Source organism: Neodiprion pinetum, chromosome 3 (genome assembly GCF_021155775.2).
Source record: "Neodiprion pinetum isolate iyNeoPine1 chromosome 3, iyNeoPine1.2, whole genome shotgun sequence".
Classification (NCBI taxonomy): domain Eukaryota; kingdom Metazoa; phylum Arthropoda; class Insecta; order Hymenoptera; family Diprionidae; genus Neodiprion; species Neodiprion pinetum.
The window spans coordinates 35,033,477-35,057,732 of NC_060234.1; the positions used below are offsets into that span (position 1 = coordinate 35,033,477).

Below are 24,256 nucleotides of genomic sequence, written 5' to 3' on the forward strand. Positions count from 1 at the left end.
TGCGTGGTTATATTACGCGAATATAATTTCCCACGAATCCGTAACCGTACTCTTTCACATGCATACAAATATGCATGAAAATAACGATTTATAAGGGTTGATGAGGTTTTCTTTTTTTCGTTAATTTTAACTCGTCTTTTTTCGTAGAGTAAAAATTTGAAGGGCTTTCGTTTTTCTCTCTCCAACCTCTGATAAAAATACAATTTTTACTGCAACAATTATTGCACCTTACATAATTATCAAGGTAAGAAAAACCCGCGACGGTGAACTCGGGGAGTTCGAAACCGCATTTTTTTTACGACCACCCTCTGTAATAACCTCGATTTAAACCTCGGGCCTGTGTCGGGTAATATAAAGGGGGAAAAAAAGAAAGAAAGAAAAAAAAAAAAAAAAAAATGGAAAAAGCATATCGATGCCTTGCAGGTAACGCGTCATCGTCCGCTGGTCGGCTGTAGCTTTGGAGGCTGCCGAAACTTGCGGAGGTCGCTATTTTTGGGTCAGGGTTCCACCAGTGTGCCCCCCTCCTCCCACTCGAATCATTTCGCCCCCCCCCCCCCCCTCCCCCGCCCCTTCTTGCCCGACACGCGTGTCTGTCTCGCACGCCGACTTGTAACGCCTCCTTCCCTCAACGCGTCGTGTATTCTAATCAAACCTCGTTGATTGTTCCTAATGGATGATATTATACGTAAATTTTCATGGTTAACTTAACGGAACATTGACAGAAAAATTATCAGTGGTTTTTAGCGTCGGAACGATTTTGATGGGATTTAGTTTGCCAAATGCGAGCATTCTGTTTAATCTCGGCTTATGAAATTTTTGGACTAATCGAAAAGCCTGAGATAACGATTTTTTTTTTCCCGATGACGCATCGATGCATTAATCTAACGTTACGAACTTTAATTTCACAAAGTCGAGATACTTTTTATACGAACACAAACCGCAGGGTAAATTGTAGTTTCATTTCTTTCGCTTTTTTTTTTATTTATTTATATATATTTTTTTTTCCCCCTTATCCTTTCTTAGAATCATTGCACGAAATGTTGTTCTCGCTATATTATCGTATAACATTCAACGCTTGTTATATCTGGCAATGAGTATAGCCAGCAACCGATTAACAATTGTTATCTACAACTCATGATATCATAGAAGCTGAAAAACTCTTTAATATCGTAATTTTCAAGTGTTTTATACATTATATTTATGTGTACGTGTGTTTGTGTGTGCGCTTTAGCAACTTTTTAATCTAGTATATTATTATTTTAATCAAGTTGATTTTTATTTTTCATTATTCTCTTTCACTAATTCGAGAAACAATTACAACTTTTACCACTCGGTTGTCAAGGTGAGATTGATGCAGATTAGAAATCTGGAGAGGGTATAATAATAACACTCGCATGTTCGTTACTTATAACAGCTAAGATTTTACGGTGCATTTTTCTTTCTCTCAAATTCAACCTATCTGTATTTCAAAATTATAGCATTTTTATTTCTTTCAATTTTCAAAATTCCACTTCAACTCACCTCAACTGTAATAATATAAGTAGTTGGGGCTATCAGCGAGCTGTTCGTAAGTATTACGCGTACACGATTAGAACGGAGTGAAAATTGTAGACTTGCAACAATATAGACGAATGCAGGTTTTATACTGATTTTATGTCAAGCAATGCATATTGGGCTGGTTCTTATTTGGGTCATGTCGGAATTTCTTTGCGCTCATTCCCCAAAAAACAATCACATTGTTTAGAAAAAATTCAGGTTAAATCAAAAAATTTTCCATAACTGTAACACGCCTCGCAAAGCAGTCGAATTTTTATACGGAAAATTCATGAATCTGAATATTGAAAAAAAAAAAAACTGTTCGCCACTTTGAAATTATGTATTATAAAAAAATTGTCTTCGGCTATTCTGTAGGAAATTTAATGCTCTGCAAAAAGTATCTGTTGTAAAATTTTCGTAAATCTTATATTTATCACGTTATTAGCGAAAAATGCTGACTGTTTGAAATCGGGATAAATATTAGATTTAGGAAAATTTTACACGAGATTCTTATTGCAGAGCATTAATGTTCTCACAGAATAGGAGAATCTTTTTTATAATATATAGTTTGAAAATAATATAAACAGTTTTCTGGAAAATAATTTCAATTTCACGAATTTTTTCATATCAAAATTTGACTGCTTGGCGAGGCGTGTTATAGAATTATCGTAAAATTTTTTGTACGTAGCCTGATTTTCCATCTGCATCAATATCCGTATCGTTGTTGCATCGTCACTGGGGTTCACGTGTTCAAACATACGACTGATCTAGTGCAGCATAATTCCCCCATACGGGATACAGAAATTTATTCCTCCATGTACAGTTTACAAAACTCATCAAATTTCCGACACTTTCGATTGGGAATATCTTTTATTTGTTTTATCTCCGAATGAAATAAGTGCAATAACCTTGGTAAATTCCTCACTCTTTCTCTCGACTTCAATTCAGGCTTTCACATTTCAAATTCCAACCTTGCAGTTTTTTAGATTACAGAAAAATTTATGGAACGGCACTTGTTATGGCTTCGAAGTGAATGCAAAGTTTTATCACCCATCGCAAGACCGTGTATAATATTATATGTTCTCAGCTTGTTGATGTGGATATTCAGAATAATGGTTGTGGTAGGTGTATAGTTTCTTAAAATATTTAAATTTTGTGTCACCTATAAACCTGTATAAATACTAGGATAAATTTTTCGATGGAAATAGTGATGCGCTCGTTTTTCTGTTATACACTTATACATAATACATGTAGGTATATGTATAAAGTATTGCATAATATTGAGGGAGAGAAAAAAATGTAAAAGAAAATAGATCGGTAAAATAATGTATCGTCGGTATATTAATAAATAAGGTATTTAAATTTATGGTTCTCGACTCTCTTTCTTCATGTCAGTTGATAGCTTTTTTTTATGAGTTTTGGCCGACGTACAAAAATCTTTTAACGACACTTTTTTTTTATTTCGACGTATAGTTACATGTGGGTTCTCTTTCTTTTCATCTTTGTTAGACACGAATTCTCACGTTGTGAGAAAAATTTAAATTACACTTCCGGACAACGAACGATGCACAGCTGGTCGAAAAAGAAAAAGAAAATCAATTTGTCGTAGATAATGTTGGGAAAAATCATAGAAAACGTTACAAACGATGTTGAAAAGTAACTCATACCGTGCAGGTATCGAAACAAAAAAATTGATTTCTTATTTTTCTGCTGCAATTTACGTATTTTAATTTTAACTAGACCGCAGACTATTATTGAGACTGGAAATTGTATGATTGGAAATTACTAAAACCGTGCACAAACAGGGTTCGCAATCTGACAGAATTTAGATTATATAATTTACGAATCTTATACAAGACGTTGAACGTTGTTTATTCAAGAGTTTATACGCACACACATAATATAACAGCTAGCGATAAATTCGATGTCTTGTACTAAATCGAAGCAAGCCTCTTGATCACTCACTTTTCAATTTATTACAATGACGTACGATCTTTGACACCCAGATATAGAGGAGCTCGCGGATCTTGATTAATGATTAACGATTATGAATCTCGGACGAATAAAAGCCTGGTCGAGTTCTTGCGCACCAAAAACTCACCGAGCAACCGCGTTCGTGGACAATTGTACATGTATGTGTGTGTATAATTCGATTCGTGTCAACGGCATTGCCTATATACCCGGAAATCTTCCTTGATTTGATTTGAATATACGTAACGAGTTTCATGGCTCTTTTTTCACGACCAATAATGAATCCTTATTCGAGATTGATAATCATTGAGTATGACGTCGAAATTACGTGTATACTATTGTAATATGGGTAATAATATGTTTGAACCTGCAGAGTTGACAATAAGGCTTTGATGTTAATTCTTGACTGCGTATTTTTATTCTATTTTTCATTTCTATCCTCCATTGCACTGCATTGCATCGCATTCCTGCTGCAGCGATAAATTATATTTAAAGCGGTGCAAATTCTTGGGCAACGTGGCGATGCGTGGCGCGGAAAGCAGGGAAAGGCTTCTTGCTCCGTTCTACGTAGAAGAGAAGTTTTCTTCCTTTCTCCTTGAGGTCACCAGAGTCCGTTCGACGAGTAGCTTCACTTCGGCTTCGGTCGAGGTGAGCTCTCGTAGTAAAGAATAGAGATGCATTCGAGAGATCATAATTCACGCTCCAGTTGGCCGCTTGGCTGCTGTCACTCGTTTCGAATACGTTGAATATGCCGAATGACTTTAACGAGTCACAGAGATCCACACACAAAAACCCAGAAGCCTGATATCTGTGATCTGTTCTTACCGAGGGATAATGGGTAGCATTTCAATTAGAGGCGAAGAATTGTCGAATGTTAATTCGCGTAGATATAACGTGATACGACTTTGAAAAGTTTGTTGAACAAATTACAGATTGCGTAATTAATTGCAGGATACGAGAAAAGTTGATAATTTTCGTTCGGTCATGATCTGTAGCTTTGGAATATAACGAATTCGCAAGAAAGTGCAGCGTCAGGCTCACCACCATTTTTAAATTTACACGGAGGGGCGGGGGGGGGGGGGGGGGGGGGGGGGAGTCGGAGGAGGTAATTGAACCACTCGTCACCGAAGTAAAGCCAACGTCCGTGTGATACGGAGAGGAAGAGTTACGGCATCACGAAATGATAATTATAACACTCGATCACACTTGATTCGGTATTAATTTTGCAATATAGGTACACGCGTTTGCCCGTTTCATCTTTCGCCGTGTTTATTTACCAACCGACGATGAGTCAGTTCAAGTGGTGTATAAAACCGAACGTTACGCGTCCCGCAAACATGTCATATATTCAAATATGCTAGATCTAAGACTCGTCGATAAGCGAGCATTTTATTAACGGAATACAGACTGAAGATCTTTTGGGAAATTCGCGATGATCCGACTGAGGGGATTTATCCTGAAATAATGCTTGAGAGGGAAATTCACCAAGCCTCGATAAGCGTAACTGCTTTATTTTTATACCGTTTCTGTATATAATATCATGCAAGTTGTTTTTCTATATAGCCGGATTATATTTTTCCATCTAACAAATGTCTAGACAGTATAAGAATCCACTTACGGGTGAACCGAGCTGTAAGAGAAGCTGGTGGAAAGAAGCTTTCCACTTTGCTCGTGTAGCATGTACAGAATCAACCCTTGAGAATCGCTATGAATTGATTAATTATCCATTGGGTCTTGTACGAGCTGGGCTTGATAAGTCAAGTGGAATAAACTCGTTGTGCAAGCCGGTGAAAACTGAGTGTTGAAAAAGGTCGAAAGAAAGAAGAAGACGTATGTACGATGCGGTAATAAAGTATTAAAAAACCTTGGTAACTACTTCGGTGCGAACGATTTCATCGATCGAAGCTAATTGCACTTGCCTGAATTTTGGGAAATCACTTTGTCGGAATTCGAGTAATAAGATTACGAGAAAATTATCCTTACACACCGCCGGAAGAACGTCCTACTTTGTGAAAATCCTTGTTCTGCCAGCGGTCGTTAGTTTTGCAGAATCGTTTATTACAACTGGATACCGGAAAGTTATCGTTTACTGGCGCAGTCGTTGATACTTACAGAGAATCCGGTTCACGGTTCCATCGAATTCACGTAATTGCGTGCGAGAGAGAAAAAAAAAAAAGAAAAAGAACAATAATATCCATGTTAACGCAAAGGCCGAGTGTCGGTGCGATGAAACGTCGGGAGTTTCGAATAATTGATGCGAATCAAAATGAGAAGGAAGAACATCGAGCTGAGTCAACGAGGCAATGGGCATTTTGCCATTGATGCGAGGCTATAATCCCCCTCCGAGTTTTGTTGCACAATTTCTGCTACAGAGAGTCGGTCCGACATTGCGCCAAGTAAAGTGGCCGAGTGATGTCTGCACTTATACGCATGACCTTGACACATTTTCGCGGAGCAATCTTTACTATCATATTCGCTTCCTCAATTCTTCAATCGTGTAACAAGAAATCGACGTATGAGAATGGTGGAACGAAACGAGTAATATCCGCGGACAAGTTCAATTTTTACTCGTAAACTGGGGGAGGATCGTGCTTTAGGTTCGTTTGGTTGAGTGGTTCAAACTTGACTTTATCACGTCCCGCGGCCTGTGACGATGACAGCTCGAATTAATTAGCTGTAATAGTTCAATTAACTCTGCCGAGCTGATAATTAAAGGTTAATTGACTAAGTTTACACTCGAAGTCCATTCACCGTGTATAACCGTGCATTACACGTGGGATGTGTAACTTGAGGTCGATTCGTTCGCCGAAAACTGGCTGTCAAACCTAACGAAAGAGGTGGTTGGATCAAATGGTCGAGAGCTTTTTGTCTTTCAGTCAAAGTGCTCCAATTAGCGGGAGATTATTTTTTCGGTGTAATTTCGGTACGTAATACGATGTCATGTAGGTTCGTTGTTACACGCGTCTTCGGTAATTATTTTCTGTTACCAAAAACTTGGGATAACTTGCACAAACACACAAGCTTTCTAAATATTAATAAACAAATTAGGTATCTGGTCAATTCAAGTCGTCGAATTTTCTATTCTCACGATAACTTTAACGACTGCTTGTAAGTAAAAATAATTCCTTCTTCGAGGATGTTAAACTCTTTGTCTTAACGTGCTCGGCTGTGTCACAAAATATTAGAAGGGATATTCAGTTATGCTATATCACGAAGGGGAAAAAAGAAGAAAAAACATCGAGTCGGGGTAGCTGTGTAGAAAATTTATTTACGGATCGGACGTCGTTTGCGAATGAATCGTGCGAATTGTGCGAGATGATTGGAATTAATTAACCCGTTTCCCTCACGTTGCCGGGCACGTGTATCCTTAGTCTATATATTTACCGGTTCCTGCGTAACATTCGATTCTATGGACACGAGACAGTCTCCTTTGTATTTTGGCGAATGAAATTAGGTATGTATGGTTATTGACTGGGTAAAATTTAGGGTTACATAAATTCCATTCTACTTCTACGCTGTGCCGCGTGCAGGAAGTACGTAACGAGAACACGATCGCGAAACCCCAGAATTTCTCTCCAGTTACGAAGTCCCTACGGTACTAGCGAGACAATGAGGCTAATTTCGTCGGTTAATTTTATCGATGAATGGAAGAAATGTTGTCAACTTCGGGCGCGATCCGGATATTGCAATTAAGGCAAAACAGAGGAGTAGAATCGTCGGTTCTTGTAACGAGGGGATGAATTCGTTCTCATTCTCACGGTAAAAAGAAATACGGACATGTTATCTGTTGCGCAATGCAACACCGGCGATCGGTTCGAATAACAATGCGGAAAGATGCGAAAAACTTGAAAATTATCGTACCTTTCCTCATCGTCAGACTTTTCTCTTGGCGTTAAAAAAGCGATGCCCACACCCTCTGGGGCGTAACATGTATACAAGATTGTAGTGATAAAGTGATATTTTTTTATTCAGTTTCTATTCGAACACCGTCGCTCTCTCTCTTTCTCTCTCTGTCTCTCTTATAAGGTTACAAATCACCGGCTGTGAAGATAAGCATACGAAAAACGAATGATCTATTATCAGTTAAACCAACGATAAGCAGCTGAGATGGTCTTGTCAACGTCTCTCGCAAGATGATGCTTGTAGTAGAAACAAACAAGCCAATCGCATGGAAACATGCTTTTGGAGCTTCTGTTCAATTCCTCCCGGCAAGTGGTGAGGAGTGATTTTCACTCGTTACAAGACGACGCGGCGATCATTGATTCGAGACAATGGATTTCACAAGTTCTCGATTCGATGAGGAATATATAAAGAAGAAACTACGTCTTTGTCGTTTTATATCGGTGCGTTAATTATCCAAGTCGAGAATAGATTTAGGAAGCCAACCAGAAATGCGGCAGGTCTGCCAACTCTCCTTGGTGCATGAATGAGTCGGTTATACCTATACGTGCATAGACACGTGCTCGGTGATTTATGGACAACCCGAGAGAAGCGGACGGTGCACAGGAATCAAGAAAACGACAAAGCGTGCGGTGCTGCGTTTTCTCGTAGCGATGTATTCGAGCTGACTAGCGAGTTGGAATATCCAACGGAAAACGCAAACGGCTTTCCCTCCGACTGATCGATACTAAAATACAAGCATGTAATTCATATTTTCGCAGTACGATTTGAAGACTTGAAAATTTCACACATGTCACATTTTCCGTCTTCACACACGCGTGTCAAATGTCATTCGACGTTTCGTTCGCGAAAATTGTCCGATTTTCACCCTATACTTACAACAAGTTGGTTCGAATTCGTTCCTACTTTCGAGTTTATTGCCGCAGAGCGGCGGTGGAGCTGAAAAGTGTATTACCTACCCCTACATTACGCTAATCTTAGACGAGTCTCTCTGGCCATTCACAGAAGCATTTGTGCAACGTCGTGGTAGCGGGTCAGAATGGAGCCGAGAGCAGTGAGCTGTGCGAGAGTTCGTTGTCTCGACTATCCGGGTGCGGTGACTATCTTTGGAATCGAAAGATAATTGCTTAGAATGAAATTCTGCCCGGTGCCAAATTGTCCTCAGTCGGTACGGGAATTCATCCGTTGGCGGCCGAAACAGCTGAGAATCGGTCTTCCGAACGTAAAGACTCGGACCTGCTGCTGCTGCTGTTATTATTATCATTACTATCATTAATGATGTTAATATTGACATCATCATCATCATCATCATCATCATCATCATCATTATTATTATTATTATTATTATTATTATTATTATTATTATTATTATACGTATCTGTAATCGTTGCCAAAAAAGAATCAGCAGAAGAACCCTAATTCATTCCTCGGTATACTTATGATTGGGCTATTTCACATCGTTGTTGAAAGCTTGCAAAACACCGTTGCTACGAATTAGTTCATTGGTGGTATTTTATTTTATTTTTTTTTTATTCATCTTTTTCCTTCATATCCTGTTGCAGAGGAGGAGCCGGTGGAGAACAGCAGAACAAACGGAAACCACTACGGGATACAACGAGCCAGTCCCGTCGGCTCGAGTTCCCGAGGGACGCCGCCGACCTCCGGACATCTAACGACGCTCCAAACCTCCCAACAGCATCACAACAATCACAACAATTCCCATAATCATTACACAGATAATCACAATTCGAATCATTCGAATCACTCGTACGGCGGGGGCCCACCACTTGTTGTCGATTTGGAAGCCAGCAGCGATAGCAAACGACACCGGAACGGGTACGTGCTGTTCGCAATCAGAATCTTATTTTATTTTCTTATTATTATTATCCTAATATTCCCAGTATTATGTATAGTGGCGTGTATGTGTGAAGCGGGTATCGAGCGGTTGTTTAATTTGCGTACGTAGCCGTAATTTTCTAATCTTTCTTGATTGAAATTTCCTTCACTTATCGATAGCGTGGCTTAAAAATCTATTTGATATTTTTTAAACTCCTCTACAACGTCGATACACTCGGAGTATATATGTAGCCAATATGAGATAGTATGAAATAGTTGTACCCGTCAAGTTGGAGAAAAAAAGTTTTTTCAAAGAATTGTCGCTTATTGTCGAATTTCGGTTCAAATTTTACCGCGATCTATGTACCTAATAAAACGATGAGTAATTGAAGAAACGAAAAGAACAATAACAACATTGGGGGGGGGGGGGATATGGTTTGTGCGTGTCTGTGCATATTCGTATTTCTCTTTTCATTCCCGTTGTTGGATATTATTTATTTATGATCTGTTATACGTCGATGATGCCATGTAGGTACAACTAGGAGGGACTAGTTATAATTATAGCAGTATCACGCTTATGAACTTTGTTGCAAATTTATGACGAGCCTTCTTGAATATGTTGGATGTTGTTTTCGTTTTCTTTACGCCGGTGTTTCTCGATCAACCAATCGCGATTTATCGCAACTTGGGAGTCTCTTTGAGCAGGCTGCGCAGACTTTGTACTCTAATTAAATTGAATGTATATGGGGGATTCCCAGTCAAATCGTTATTTTTTTATATTTTTTATGTATAGTTTTTTTTTGCCTGAGATGTGATCTCAAATTTTTAAAAATTGCTGTTTCATTTGTTGGGGGTCACGCAAGCCAAAAATATAAAGTATTTTATATTGGTGAAATTTTTTACAGTTTATGAAGCTTAAAATTAATAGGTAATGAAAAAAAAAATATCTCCCAAGAATACCGATTCCTTGTATCCCATTTTTGGACTATCACGAAAATATTTGTTTCGAGCTGCGACGTCTGTAAAAAAAAATTTCATGACGTTAAATATTTCGCTCTTCATGTTTTCCCTCAATTTTATGATTTTTGAGTTTGTACAACCCCTAAAAAATTTAACCAATACTTCGAAATATTCAAATTCGTATTTTACGGGGAAAAAAAAAATATCGGATATCAAAATCCAGCGGTATCAGGTCGATGACCCCGTGATTAGACTCAGAATGCATCATATACATTTTTCAATTGGCTGCTTTGAAGTGTACTTTACCGAGTGAACTTTCAACAGGATAATTGCATCGGGACGTGTATGATTACCGACATCACCTGGCATACGATAAGAAAAGAAAAACAAAACCCCGTACCGTATCACATGGCATTTTTTTGAGACTCGCGAGAAATGACATTGTAGATTATAGAATTTGACATTTTTATTAACTCGTCTGTCTTATACCTTATCGAAAGTAATTTTTCACAAGAGTTTATTGATTATATTTTCTTATCTTCCTCGTTTGATGTAATGTTCAAGATATCAAAATTCACGCCTGTTTGCGTTGTGCAACTCTTATTACAATATTTTTATGTACATGTTGTGTTCATGGGATTATATATATATATATATTTTTTTGTCGTCTGAAATTTTAGCTACACAAGAAGAATGATCACTTAAAAATGGAAATATTGACAAGTTTTCTTAATTATTTATTACCTTTTTTAATTGTTACCTGTTTCAATTGTGTAATAATTAATTATTAATTAATTGATTACAATCAATTTCCAAGATTTGAACAGGTTTTACAAGTTGCCCCATGTTTTCTAACGATTGAAGAGATCGGGTAATTCGATAATAATTCTTTACGATAATCGTGCAATTAAGCTATCCATTTACTTCGATAGGTCTATGGTATAACCTTTTTGAGTCACACATTATTGTTCGGAGTCAATTTTTAAAACAAGATAGTATTCCATAGTTTTTGGGGTCGCTGATAAAAATTTAAAATCACATTTAAAAAATTGAAGATGGCGGATGGCGGACGAAAATTTCAAATTTGATCGAATACAGTCAAAAAACTTTATGCACGTGTTATGGGGTCGTTGATTGGATTCGACATGCTGAATTTTCAGAACAGCGATCCCAAAAACCCCTGGACAGAATTTTTGCTCCGGATTCGATCGAATCTGAAGTCTTAGTCCGCCATGCAGGATCCACCATCTTGATTTTTTAAAATCTGGCTTCAAATTAGTAATCAGCGACCCCAAAAACTTATAATTTATGTAAAACATGGTTATGTGTAGGATGGTAAATTTTTCGGGAATGAATTATTCCTTCGATTATTACGATTTTTTTCTATCAAGATGCTTCTAACAATAATAACTTACATCATATCGCGATAATTACTCTCGAGTATTGAAAACCTATTAGTATACTATCAGAAATAGCAAAAACGCGCAAGGAAATACGTTTTCAAAGTTCTCTAAACATACGAAAAATGGATATAAAAATAGGCGGTAAGAATACTTACCACTATGACTTAAAGGGATAAGTGTTACAAACACGAGAGACGTACATAAGTATCGTAAACCTGACCGACCTGACCTACGCTACTTGAAAATGCTGTTCGAGCTACCGGAATAAAATATTGCGTAATCCACGAATCAACCTTTGAGATGTAACGCTGTTCTCATTACGAACTTCTTAATTCGCTTGAAATGTATATTAAATTGATTAACGTGCGACAGTGGGCTTGGGACATTTAAATTCATTGCGTTAATATTCACGATGTAGATCAGTGTACGATATAAACGAGACACCGCGTTATAAATTGAAGGAGGGGGAGAAACAAAAAAGAAAAAGAAATCTGCAAACCTGAAATCACCGTCGAAAAGCCTCGACCGAATAATCTTGAGGTCGGAATGAATAATGGCTGCATGCGAAACTTTGAACGTGGCGAACACACCGCAATTACTGCATGTTGTTGATCGTGCTCGAGCACATGTGACGATCGCGTAGCTTTGGCTTATAGTGGTCGATACGTCGTAAAGATTAATGTGCACGCACCGATATATCTCTGTGTGTATATATATATACATGTATAACAGCATCAATTTGCAGAGCGCACGTGTTTTACACACGTGGCGATTATTGTAAAGTACGGTCGCTCGATCAGCTTGCTAATTCCTCCACGTTTGAACGACACATTTTATTGAGGGAAGATTCGAATCGTCGTACAATTTTTAATTAATTATATGTATTGTCTTTGAACACACGGGTGATAGGAAATCGTCTTTTCATTTCGATACGATGATAATTAAATTACATTCCATCCTTTCTCTCTCTCTCTCTCTCTCTCTCTCTCTCTCTCTCTCTCTCTCATATATGTCAGTTTTTCTATGACAATAATCCAGTTTCCTTTTTTTCTTTTTTCCCCTTTTATCACTAGATTTAAATCGTACACTTTTTTTCACATCGGAGTAAAAATATTTATTTAATATCATACAGATAAAACATACATCTCGTTGTCTGTGGACGAGTTGATAAAATGTTGGATAATATAACGAGAGGTCGCCAAGTTCAGGTCATCATCGGTGCTCTTCGTTTTACTCTCGGCACGTGTAGAGCGTATGAAGTACATACATATACGTATATTTGAGCACAAAGTGCTCGATCAACAGCGTAAGCTGTACAAGTAAGACAATGAGACGCTCTGCAAAATTTCCAGCGTAGAAATTTAAATTAAAAAATTTTAATCGCGTAGTATAAAGATTCGTCGTTTCATTATAAATGTTGGAGGAGCAGGAGTTAAATTGTATGTCTTATCGGTATAATTATACATAATTAAATGTCCCGACAAGCGAGAGACAATATTTCAATAGCTGCTTGGTGTCGCACAAGTCGTGCGAATGCTTCTACAGTCATATGTATATTACGTGTAATATAATAAACTATGTTATCAAACGCGTGAAATATGCGTCTCAATCGTTTACCTCGAACGTTTTTCAACCACCAGCATCGAAATCTTGTCGAATTTTTTTTCATATGCTTTTTTTTATTTTTGGCAAAAAAAAAATTTTTCTCGTCTTTGCAACAAGTTATCGAATTAATTTTAACCGGTACTCGAAATTACGGTGAACGTTGCCGGAGCGTATGACTTTGGTATCGGAGTAAATTTTTTATTTTTTTTTGCATGTGTTTTTTATCTTGTTATTCCTCCTTTTCGTTTATTCTCTCTTTTTTTCTTCAACACGGCTGAACAGTGAGTGGTTTGTTTATTCACGTCTGCCCCCGTTTCTTTCTATATACCGTAATAATGATCGACGCGATGAGAGAATTATGGTTGGAAAAAAGAGAGAAAATTGACATAAAGTATACAATATGTATATTGGTAGCTCTTTACGTATACATCGTGCTCGAAAAACGCCTGTTGCACATGTTACAAATTGCCCACTGTACGTTTTTCGCGCTGTCGAGCATTGTACGCCTTATTTCAATTCGACTCTTCAATTACGGTTATTGCGTAATGCCTAACCGGCGCGTACGTCTCTACGTGAAGCATTTAATTGAGACCACAATTCGTCCTGTAGCCTCTTGGCATTCTATTCCCTACAGATATGTAACGGTGTAATAAATATCGGGTAGCGGAAACTTTCGACGGTCTGTTATTTTCGGTTAGTCCGATTAAATAAACAACCGAATCGTCCTTCCGATTCCCGGAGAGGGGAGAGAGAGGTATTTGACTCTGCCTGCGTGCCGTCAAGATAAGTTTATTTCCAAACCTGAACAGTTTTAGTATTTCGTAAAAAGAACTACGACTTTACGGAGGGAGTGTAAAAGAAGGAGGAAAAAGAAAAACAACAAAAAACCTTTCAAACACTTTACTCGAAGCTTTGCTATGTTTGGTTAATCGAGGAGGGTGGGAATTTGCGATCCCAATTTTTCTTTCCGTTTCCTTTTCTTCTTTCTGCTTCTTTCCTCAAAGCTGTAATAAATTTGAAAATCTGTACAGTCATGCGACATATGGAAAGGTGAATAAACTCGCAATACCTCGCCTCGCGTGTTGATGTGACAAAACCAGAGGTAATTAATACATCGGCATTATATACAGGATGTGTAATCTTGTATATAGGTATACGTATGCACTTAAGCATACAACCGTTGGATGGTTGTTACTCGTTGTGTTCGTCGCGTTGAATACCCCGATACACGTGCCGCTGATCTTTCAAGCGATGCACGGTGATACGTTACACACATATCACGCAACGATACGTTATATCTTTTTGTCTTTCTTGATTTATACGTAGATGTATATATATATTACGATCGCGGTTGCGAGCGTGTAGGCGGTTATTCAATGGCTGAATGATGTTCCACGTGGCAGACGCTTATTATTCTTTCCTGTTGCCACAGGCCATGTGTGATCCGGTCTGGGACGAGGGAGGTCCACAACAAGTTGGAGAAAAACCGCAGGGCGCACCTCAAGGAGTGCTTCGAACTCCTCAAGGGGCAGCTGCCCTTCCAGGATGAGAAAAAGTCTTCGAATTTGTCCATCCTTCACGCAGCCATCCGACACATACAGGTCAGTTTTATTTCCCTTAAGGATCGTATGATACGCCGATTTACTTCATAGATTTCATATTTCGGTCTGCATCTGTTATTATTGTAGAAATCGATGCGTTCAATTATATTCACATCGTGGAACGATGCTGACAAATTGAGATGGGGAAAAGTATCGCCTGTTGGATTGATTGCTTGAGGATATAAGGAATACGCGTTTCTGCGATCATGTAACTTTTCTTTTTTTTCTCAGATTTTCTTACATCGATCGGTCATCGAATCGCGACGATAATAATAAGGAGCGTGCGGTAATGATTCATCAGAATTCAGAAAATTCGAATCACCTTCACGCTATTCAAGTATACACTTTGCATGTTACTAGAATCCGTGAGTGGGTATTGCAGGAAATAAAACGAACTACGAAGTGTAACAATTGATTCGATACGTTCAATTGCAGTTCTGTTCAATTTCCAATAGTAACAAAGTCATCGGAATATATACAATTACACGATGAGGAGACAAAATCATTGAGAACTAGTTATTACTTTCCTTGAATCTCCTAGCTTATTGCATATTTCGTCGTCGTGATTTTAAAGATACACTCATTTGTTTATACGCATTATAATTACCGTTGTGATTTTTTCCTATGTGGAATTTTTATGCGTCACAAGTGTATGTAACATGCATACGTGGATTTTGAATTGAAGATTTGGTGAAATATACGTAATATATAATCACATCATACGCAACCGTACGGTAATTCATGTAGTCCAAAATTTACAAAGGAAAAATTTCATTCATTTAAAACATTTCACTTAATATAAATCTTAAACTGGTTCGAATTTCACGTTGTAACTACCATGGGTTAATTAAATGTTTCTAGTTACAATACGTTTATCCCGTACAGGCAAAGGGGGGAAAGGTGACCGGAATTGAAAAATGTTGCCAGTTTTAAACTGTTTCTACAGTCATTTTCAAACCTAGTCACGAGACGTGTGGATCAGTGGTTTTAATTTGTTTCAAAACCCTCAGCGATGATTGGTAGTTTCGAACTTTTAACACTTTTTGGGGACCGTGGTGCAGCGTATATTTATTCTCCTTCTTTTTCTTCTTCTTTTCTTTATTTTTGTTAAAAGTTTTGTGCAAACAAGTTACCGGTTAATTTCGCTTCGGAACTGGCGTCTAGGCGCTCTTTATTCAGTCGGATAATTCCCGTGATACGGCAATTCCTTCGCCCAGCTTAACGCTCGTTTTCCAGACGATCGTATAATTCGTACCAACCTTTATCGCTCTGCGAAGCTGATTCGATTTTAATATATACGAGTTTCTACGGTTATTTATTAGTTTGTTTATCTATTGCCAAAAAATATTTCTCAACTCATTACCTACCGACGGACATTCGCATTTTTACCGCCCTCGATTGAAGATATTAATTTCAAGACCACTTCCTGTCACCTGTTTGCTTTACGTCGCGACGTCGCTACTCGGAGATCGCTGCTTCAGCTCCGACGGCAATTACGAATGTGGGACATGCGCAAATAACTGTAGGAATAAATAACTCTTGAGATATGCTGGGAAAAATTCCCTCGAACATTTTTTATCTTTATAATCGTATGTACGGACATTAGGGTGGTCCTTATTTAAGATTTTGACGAATTTTTTCCGCCCCACTCTCCAAATCAACTCCAAATGATTCAAAAAACAATCGCCTAATCTTATTTTCAGGTTTTTACCTCAACTTTAAGATAGTCCGCTTTTGTGATTGAAGTTTCTTATGGAAATAACATTGGACAAACGTTTTTTTTCAGTATATATTTTATTGTAAGAGTAATAATGTTCCAAAAAATCTGTAACTGCGAGGCTTCGGCAGGCATTAGTGTTGCTATCTAGAATAAAATACACATTATCGTACCAGGCAATATCGACAAAATGCACACCCTTGAAATATGACTTTTTTTTTAATTACCCATGGTGCAATTTGTCTAGATTGCCTAGTATGTGTATTTTTTTTCCATATAACGCTAATGCTCATTAAAACCTCGCATTTACAGATTTTTTGGAGCATTATTACTGTCGCAATAAAATGTTCACTGAGAAAAAAAAGTTTTTCCCCTGTTATTTCCACAAGAAACTTTGATCACAAAGCGGACTATTTTAGAGTCGAGGTAAAAATCTGAATACATTAAGAAATTGTTTTTGAATTATTTGAAGTTTATTTGGAGGATGGGGTGGAAAAAGTTCGTTGAAACTGTTAATCCGCAACAGCGCAGTGAACAAGAAGAGAGAAGAAAAAAAACAGCTATAAAAAATAAAAAGAAATCCAAATTTACTGCGCAAATTAATTCCAACATTAGCGTATTCTATACCGTATATCTAAAACGAAATTGGTGTACATTATAATTATACAAAGCGATGTAACGTAGTAGTATACAATCGTACAACGTATACGTAGACATAATAAAAGGAAAGTAACCGTACAGGACCGCGGTGTCAACGTTACGAACGAATTGATGTTTGTACGCCCAAAGCCTGCTGCCTGTATGTATATCAAATCCGTGTCTCGTCGATCAATTACTGCGAATGTCAAAGCAGGATTTCAATATGGCTGCGGTCCCGCGAGGATATAGGCTGTATATCTATACTCGATAAAATCCGGGGAGGAGCGAGCTCTGCTATCTCCTCTCTCTCTCTCTCTTTCTCTCTGTGCGTGTGTACTATACAGTCCAGTATGCGTATACACAGATTATTTATACACGTATGTAGGTGTATAATAGGGACTCATTGTCAGCGTATAGTCACAGCGGTGCACGAGGTATGTACGTGGATGGGTAGATGGATGGATAGATGGATGGACGGACGGACGGACGGACAGACGGACGGAAGGATGGATGGATGGATCGATGGATGGATGGATGGATGGATACCCGCCTAGAAAACGGGTTGAGGAAGGCTTCGAGGGGCATCGTCATTACCGTCGAATCTTGAAAGGCAACCGTACGGCGTGTTGTACCACCGACGCTCTCTGATGTCAGACGGGCGTAGGTCGGCGCTCCGATCGAACCTCGCGCCTAGCTGCTCTGTGTCAGACGTTGGTCCGCGTCCCCGCGAAGGTCGTTCACTCCCCCCACCCTTACCCCCCTTCCCCCATTCACCTTTCCGTTATCGCGACCACGTGATCGACTCGCGGCCATCATCGCTGCACTGAGCAGCACGCAGCTGACCACGTGTTCGCTCCCCCCTCTCTTTTCCCATCAGAGAACGCCTCAGGTTTGGCCAATTGCCCCGCCGCGCCGTCGTCCGTTCCTTCTTACTATACTCATAGTTGTCAGATTGTGAGATATTGGGAGAGAAAAAAATAATTGGATTTTCTTTTTTCTTTCTTTCATAATTTTCTACAATTATTTATTTATTACTACTTTTATAACGTAGACGTTGAGCACAGACGTTGTCCACTCTGCTGTCTGAGCTTCCTTTTAACGATTATTATTCCGGTTTGCGGGAAGGTATTTGTTTAATCGTCAATTCTTTTGCAGTACTATTTGACAACGAATCTGCGAAATAACAGAGATTCGATTTCTTATGTTGAAGAAGAAAAATTTTACCTGTGTATAATTATGTGTGAATATTTAGGATTCTTTTATTGCATTTGAAATATGATTATTGTATAATACTATGTATATTAATCAACTGTTCGTAGAAAAATTTCAATTAACTTTGGGAACGTTGTATCTAGTGTCGTTACGTATAATTCGTTCCATTTTTATTATTTTAAGGGATGCACTGAAGAAAATAGAATTGGAATTTGCGAACGAAATTGTTGATATTTTAATGCTCAATTTTTAATTTTTGACTTTATTTTCTTTTATTGGTATAATCCTGCGTATCTGGTATTTGGGAAGAACTTGTTGTTCCATGCATCATACAAACAACGATAGTTGATGGTCCTGTAGTTTATTACACGGTATCAAAAATCCCTGAATTCGGTTCTTAAATATACCTACTTTTTCTAACGACCACTTCCATAATCAACACTTGCCTTGATCAATTTTGCAATGCTTACTTCAGGTTCGAAAACAGAGTGTTCCGAACCTTAGGGAAACCGAATTTGTGAATTTTTGGCTATTCAGGACCGTCGTTTAGCTGAAGACCCAATGTTTCTTATAAATATGACAATATTTTTGGAAACTTTTTGGGAAAAATTCTCGTATGCGGAGAAAAGAAGACGTAATATAATTTTGAAAATTAGTAAGACGAAACTAACTATAATCCTTGAAATATCCTGATCAATAATGCAGAGTCTGGTTTGATGAACGAATTAAAAGTATCCCAGGAATTTATTTCGCAACTGATTCACCGCCGTTCGAAAAAAAACATCTTTGTCAGCGTGACCGTCGCCTTCTTATCAGTAGTCCTCGATCTTTTCTGGCTCGTACCGTGTTTACAATACGTGAAATATTTATAAAATATACTTGGCTCTGGGAAACGTTTATTGCAATATTGCATTGTACTTCCAGTGTTTCAGTGTTGATGGAAAATGTCTTGCAACGTACTGAATTCGTTGTTTTGCTTCTAGTGCGATCACGGTAAAATATAATTTTAATATCAGCGCGATGTTATTCAAATCCAAGCGAACCCCTAAATCGTTTTACACTCTGTGCATTGTAACAATATTTTACACAGTTTATTTCGTATAGCATATCACTATTGGCTCTACCGTCGGATCGCAAATTCCCATGTATTTGAACCTATCGCCGATCGGATAGTTGAATCACGTTCAAACCCGGTTTCATTCGAACGAGTTATTAATCCAATTCCGCAGGATCGTGTGTAACCCGCACATTTATCCTATGCATAATGATATGATGTACATTTCGCAGAATAATTGGATCATGCGAAAACAAAGTAGCTATAATAAAAGGCATGGGCATCCTGTGGTTTATACATGGGCTCATTCATTCGCAATAAATAGCTGCAATTGATTATTTTGGATACAAAGTATGGAATAACTCATTTGGCAAAATGCTTGTGTATATTTGCCGAAACGAAAATATATATGTTTTCTCACAGCGCGGCGTCGTAGTTCCGTGGATGCGTTTACACAGCGCTTCAGAAAACGCTGACAAATATCATCTCGGTTGGGGTTTTTTTTTCTTTTTCACAGGAGATGAAAAATACTATTGATTCGCCCAGTCGTTACCGAATAGCAATAATTTGTAACACATGACTATTGCCTACCTCCTTCATAAAACGAGAAATAATGGTATGTATTGTAGGTACCATGGACATATATTCTCAGCCTCTACTTCATTATTGTTTTTAGCATTTCGTTTTAGATTTCAAATATTGATGGAATTGAAGACGCGATATCAATACTTATTCATTTTTCAATGTTCAAGAAGCAAAAAGTCAGCGACTGCTTCAGAATGAAGGGATATATATAGTGCAGAGGTTTATAAAAACGTGATGCAAAATGGGTATAGAAAAAATGTGGTCTTTCAAGTATTCAGTAGAATCCTGTAATGTTTTCTTTTTTTTTTTTATTTAAAAACAACAAAAACTGATTCTTTACACGAGGCCTTTGAGAGGAGGAAATGATGCGATAGTTAGCTTTGTGTTGGCGAGTGATTACTGTAGGTAATGAAGAATGATGAGAAGATTATCCGAATGAAATATGTACCACGATACGATAAACGCGATGCTGGCCTCTCAGACCGCTAATTTGAAATATTACAGTTGAGCTAGTGTGCTCGACTCCGTCCGGAGAGTTTCAAGGACGCGATTGTCAAACGAGCTTTCAAAACTGCAGAACAGCAAAAACCGAGTAACACGTGTTTACAAAACTTTCCGCGTGTGGCACATCAGAGTATATCAATGTATTCTTGGACATCAAGGGAAAGCTCGAAAATATGAAGGAATTCTAGGCAAAGATATGACATATTTTTGATTTACAAAGAAAGTTATGTTATTGTTAGATCGAAGTTAAATCTTATAAATATATATCGAAAAATGGGTCAAACCTTGCGCCTAATCGTATAATATAAAATTATTATTTTCATCTAAATTAGAGTTCATGGAAACGTGGCGCGCGTTACGCAAGAACTGACGGAAATAATGTTGATGGAGTGAAATGATTTGACAGGTGTGGTATTTACAGCCACCAGGCATAAAGGGACCCTCTTTGTTTTCTCAGAGCTTGTATTATACCGGCCGCCGTAATATTCTTGTGCCAAGATTCTTCATAGTTGAGGAAAACTCTTTTAGACGGGATCACGGCATATCACTGTTTGATAGAATACCCAAGTATAATTCGAAACTGCTGCAGCGACACAAACGCCCGATGAATCTCCTTTTATAGTACTCTGATCGTACATGTTTAATATAGATGCAAACGCTATGTGCAATGCAGTTTGGCCGGAAGTTTGACGAGTCGTGTCAAGATCTCTGGTCGATCCTGCAGTTCAAAATTGAAGAGAAAAATTCGCTGTGCCAAATGGCATCACGATTTGCAGCTGGTCAAACTTTTCATCGGCACATGGTTTTTCTCTCGAAACGTATAGGTATCAGCTGAGAGCGAATCTAAAAAGACAGTTTTCAGCCTAATGACATCGATTATTGTCAAATTTGGGTAGTTCAGGTTTTGGCAGATAATATCGTTGATCGTATCGATACGAAATATAATATACTTAACGTTTTATGGATTGAATATAGATATTGATTGAAAATAGGTGAGCAATTCGTCGATTAACGTGTAATCTCGTTGCGTCGAGATCTGTTCGTAAGATTATTCTCTTACAAGAAATTTGAAAAAATTGGAAGAATAGTATATTGTGTAACGAGGAGGCAAACTCGGTCTCTTCGGGCCGAGCGTAAATCAGCAATATGAGTCGTTGGTGAACCGAAGACGAATATTGCAAATACGCGAGGCGAAAAGACTGTTATCTCCTTGTTGCAAACGATTCTTTATGTAACAAGAGTATGTTTGGCGTTTTTTCACGAACCACGAAATTGAGGTTAGGGTTACGTAACGGTAGATTTTTTCGCGACGGCGCATGCGCGCAGTACAGAAAAGTTCAGTTTTAAGGGGATGCCCTGGTTCATTTCGACACTGACGTATATATCTCCAAATAACGAAGTCTATGTATCTAAAACGCGAACAAGGGCTTGACAGCCCCATTCTATACACGATTCTGAACAAAAAGACTTGCACACACATTTTCATTTAACGCAGAAGTAAAAAATTGTATGAATTTTATAAATTTACCAATGCGATTTCGTTGAATCCGTGCCATTTCTTTATTTCTGCGTCAAACGAAAATGTATTGGAGTGATATTGTTGAGAATTGCGTATAGAATGGGCCTGTTGATCCCTTTTTCGCGTCCGAGGTACGTGGACTTTAATATTTAGAGATACATGCGTCAATGTCGAAATGGACCAGGGCAACTTCTCAAAAAGTGGTACTTTCCGTACTCCGCGCATGCGCATTCGCAGACTCGCTCGAACGTTATTCAGAAACGGGTACTTTGTGTACGGAAAACACTCATGCTCGCGTTATGTAAAGTCTGTTTTCATGCAGCCTCAATATACACGTCGTCGTGACCGTGGGCAAAAATTCATGAGTTTTGAAATACGCCGTGTGGCAGACGCGGATCTCGGGGGAGATTTTAACGGGGGTGTAGTGGGAGGAGCATCGCGAAACCGGCGTGTTCCTCGCTCCTCCTCGTCATCGTGCAGAGTCACGGATGTTATATGGGCAGAGTGTAGAGGAAGGAACGTGCGCGAAATAAGTTGCGCAACGTAGCCTCGGCCCCGATTAGACCGCATCCGAAATTCTACACCGTGCCGCCTATACCCGAAAGATTCCGTCTGATCTTGTATGTTGCGTACATACCAACACCGCGGAAGAATCTTCTCCCGCTCGGTCACGCGGCTACATTTGACATTTTGGAATCTAGATTGGCCAAACGAGCGACGCCGAATCCTACACCCGGAACTATCTCAAAGCTGAAATCGCAGACTCAACCCATTCCAGATATCTAAATTCCGGTGTTAAATATAACTCCGGGGCTTTCTTCGTCTCATTTTTACATTGACTTAAATAATTTTTAGCAAAATTGTATCGAGGAATAAATTTTTGGACAGTCGTGTATACGTAAAGGAGATGAAAAAAATTGGATCGTCAATGATTGTCGTAACACATAAAAAAATTAAGATAAATATCTTACTCGGATAAATATAGACACCCAGGTGGGCTGGGAAGGATTATTATGAAATGTTATAATATACGGCGTGTTGTTCTTGGTGAGTCAATTTCTAGCCCAAGCTTGCGTTGCACGTGCGCTGCGGGATAACCGAAAATACGAGGAGAACGCGGAATGATTCTTAGTCGGGATAACAGATTAATCAGGGGACGGCGAGACTTTCGGTCAAGTCATTGGCGGATTATTTCTGGCCAACTACTATTATTGTAGAAATGCGTCCTGTCTCTAGGGTTTCTTTCTCATTAAATTACCGCCGATCTTGTCTTTCCTAGAGTAAAGTTATTCTTTTCAAACTACTGACACCATATTCTAATACACGGAAATTGTGCTAATGAAATACCCACTTCTTGATGGATATTTAAAAGATGAAGTATTGTGAAGATTGGGAAGTTAACACGGAAAGAAAAAAGAAAAGACGGAAAAAAAACGTCAGAGAAAAAAACGCACATCGCCTGTGTTATCTAGGCAAAGAGAAACGTCTGAACGTTTGTTGTACGCAATCGAAATCGGATTTATTTGTTTTGCTGTATGGAAGTTTCACCAGCTTGGGTTTTAGTCAGTCGAATTTATATCGCCGAGTTCTCACTTCGACCAGAAATAGTAAATCAGCAGAGGGAATGACAATTCATTTTTATTAGGGAAGATATTCGGATTTCATTGACAAAATTACGTTGGTTCTGTCGAGTAAATATTATTTGGTTTATCGTCGATAACTGTGCCAGAAATTTCTTGGCATCCTTTGATTTTTTAATGCGATATCAAGCCCCTGAAATTTTGTATACATAATACGGTTACTAAACGGACATCAATCTCGGTGACTAAAATTATTTTCTCGGAATCGGTTATTCAAAGCAGTAAGTTCGAATATCTGTTGTTACTTGCAAGTCTCGAAAGCTTCTGTGTAATGAAAAAAAAAAATAATAAAAAACGGGTGACGTGCTGAGTTGAAATTGTCGCTGCTAACAATGATTGTGCGAAAATTGAATAATAATCAAAAGAAAAAAAAAAATGATTTGCAAAATTACGTAAAAGTAGAAATATCTTTCGATAATTCCTTGAGTAGAGAAATCTGTCTTATTTTAGGTATTATCCCTGTCGAATTGTGTTTTGATATGCCGTCAAAAAAAATTTTCTTTTATCCTTCCTAGACTCTGGGGATCGCCAATTATCATAAATCACGGTTTCAAAGATGGTACCTCGGATAAAA

General features: G+C 38.3%; 1 protein-coding gene across 1 annotated transcript in view; it reads left to right on the plus strand.

Annotated features, from left to right (window-relative positions):
- The window catches only part of LOC124214431 (uncharacterized), a 93,652-nt gene that overhangs the window by 55,761 nt on the left and 13,635 nt on the right, over positions 1-24,256 (plus strand). The window contains exons 6-7 of the mRNA XM_069134393.1: positions 8,970-9,243; positions 14,644-14,812. Coding sequence (XP_068990494.1) covers positions 8,970-9,243; positions 14,644-14,812 — 443 coding nt within the window. The remainder of the gene's footprint in view (positions 1-8,969; positions 9,244-14,643; positions 14,813-24,256) is intronic.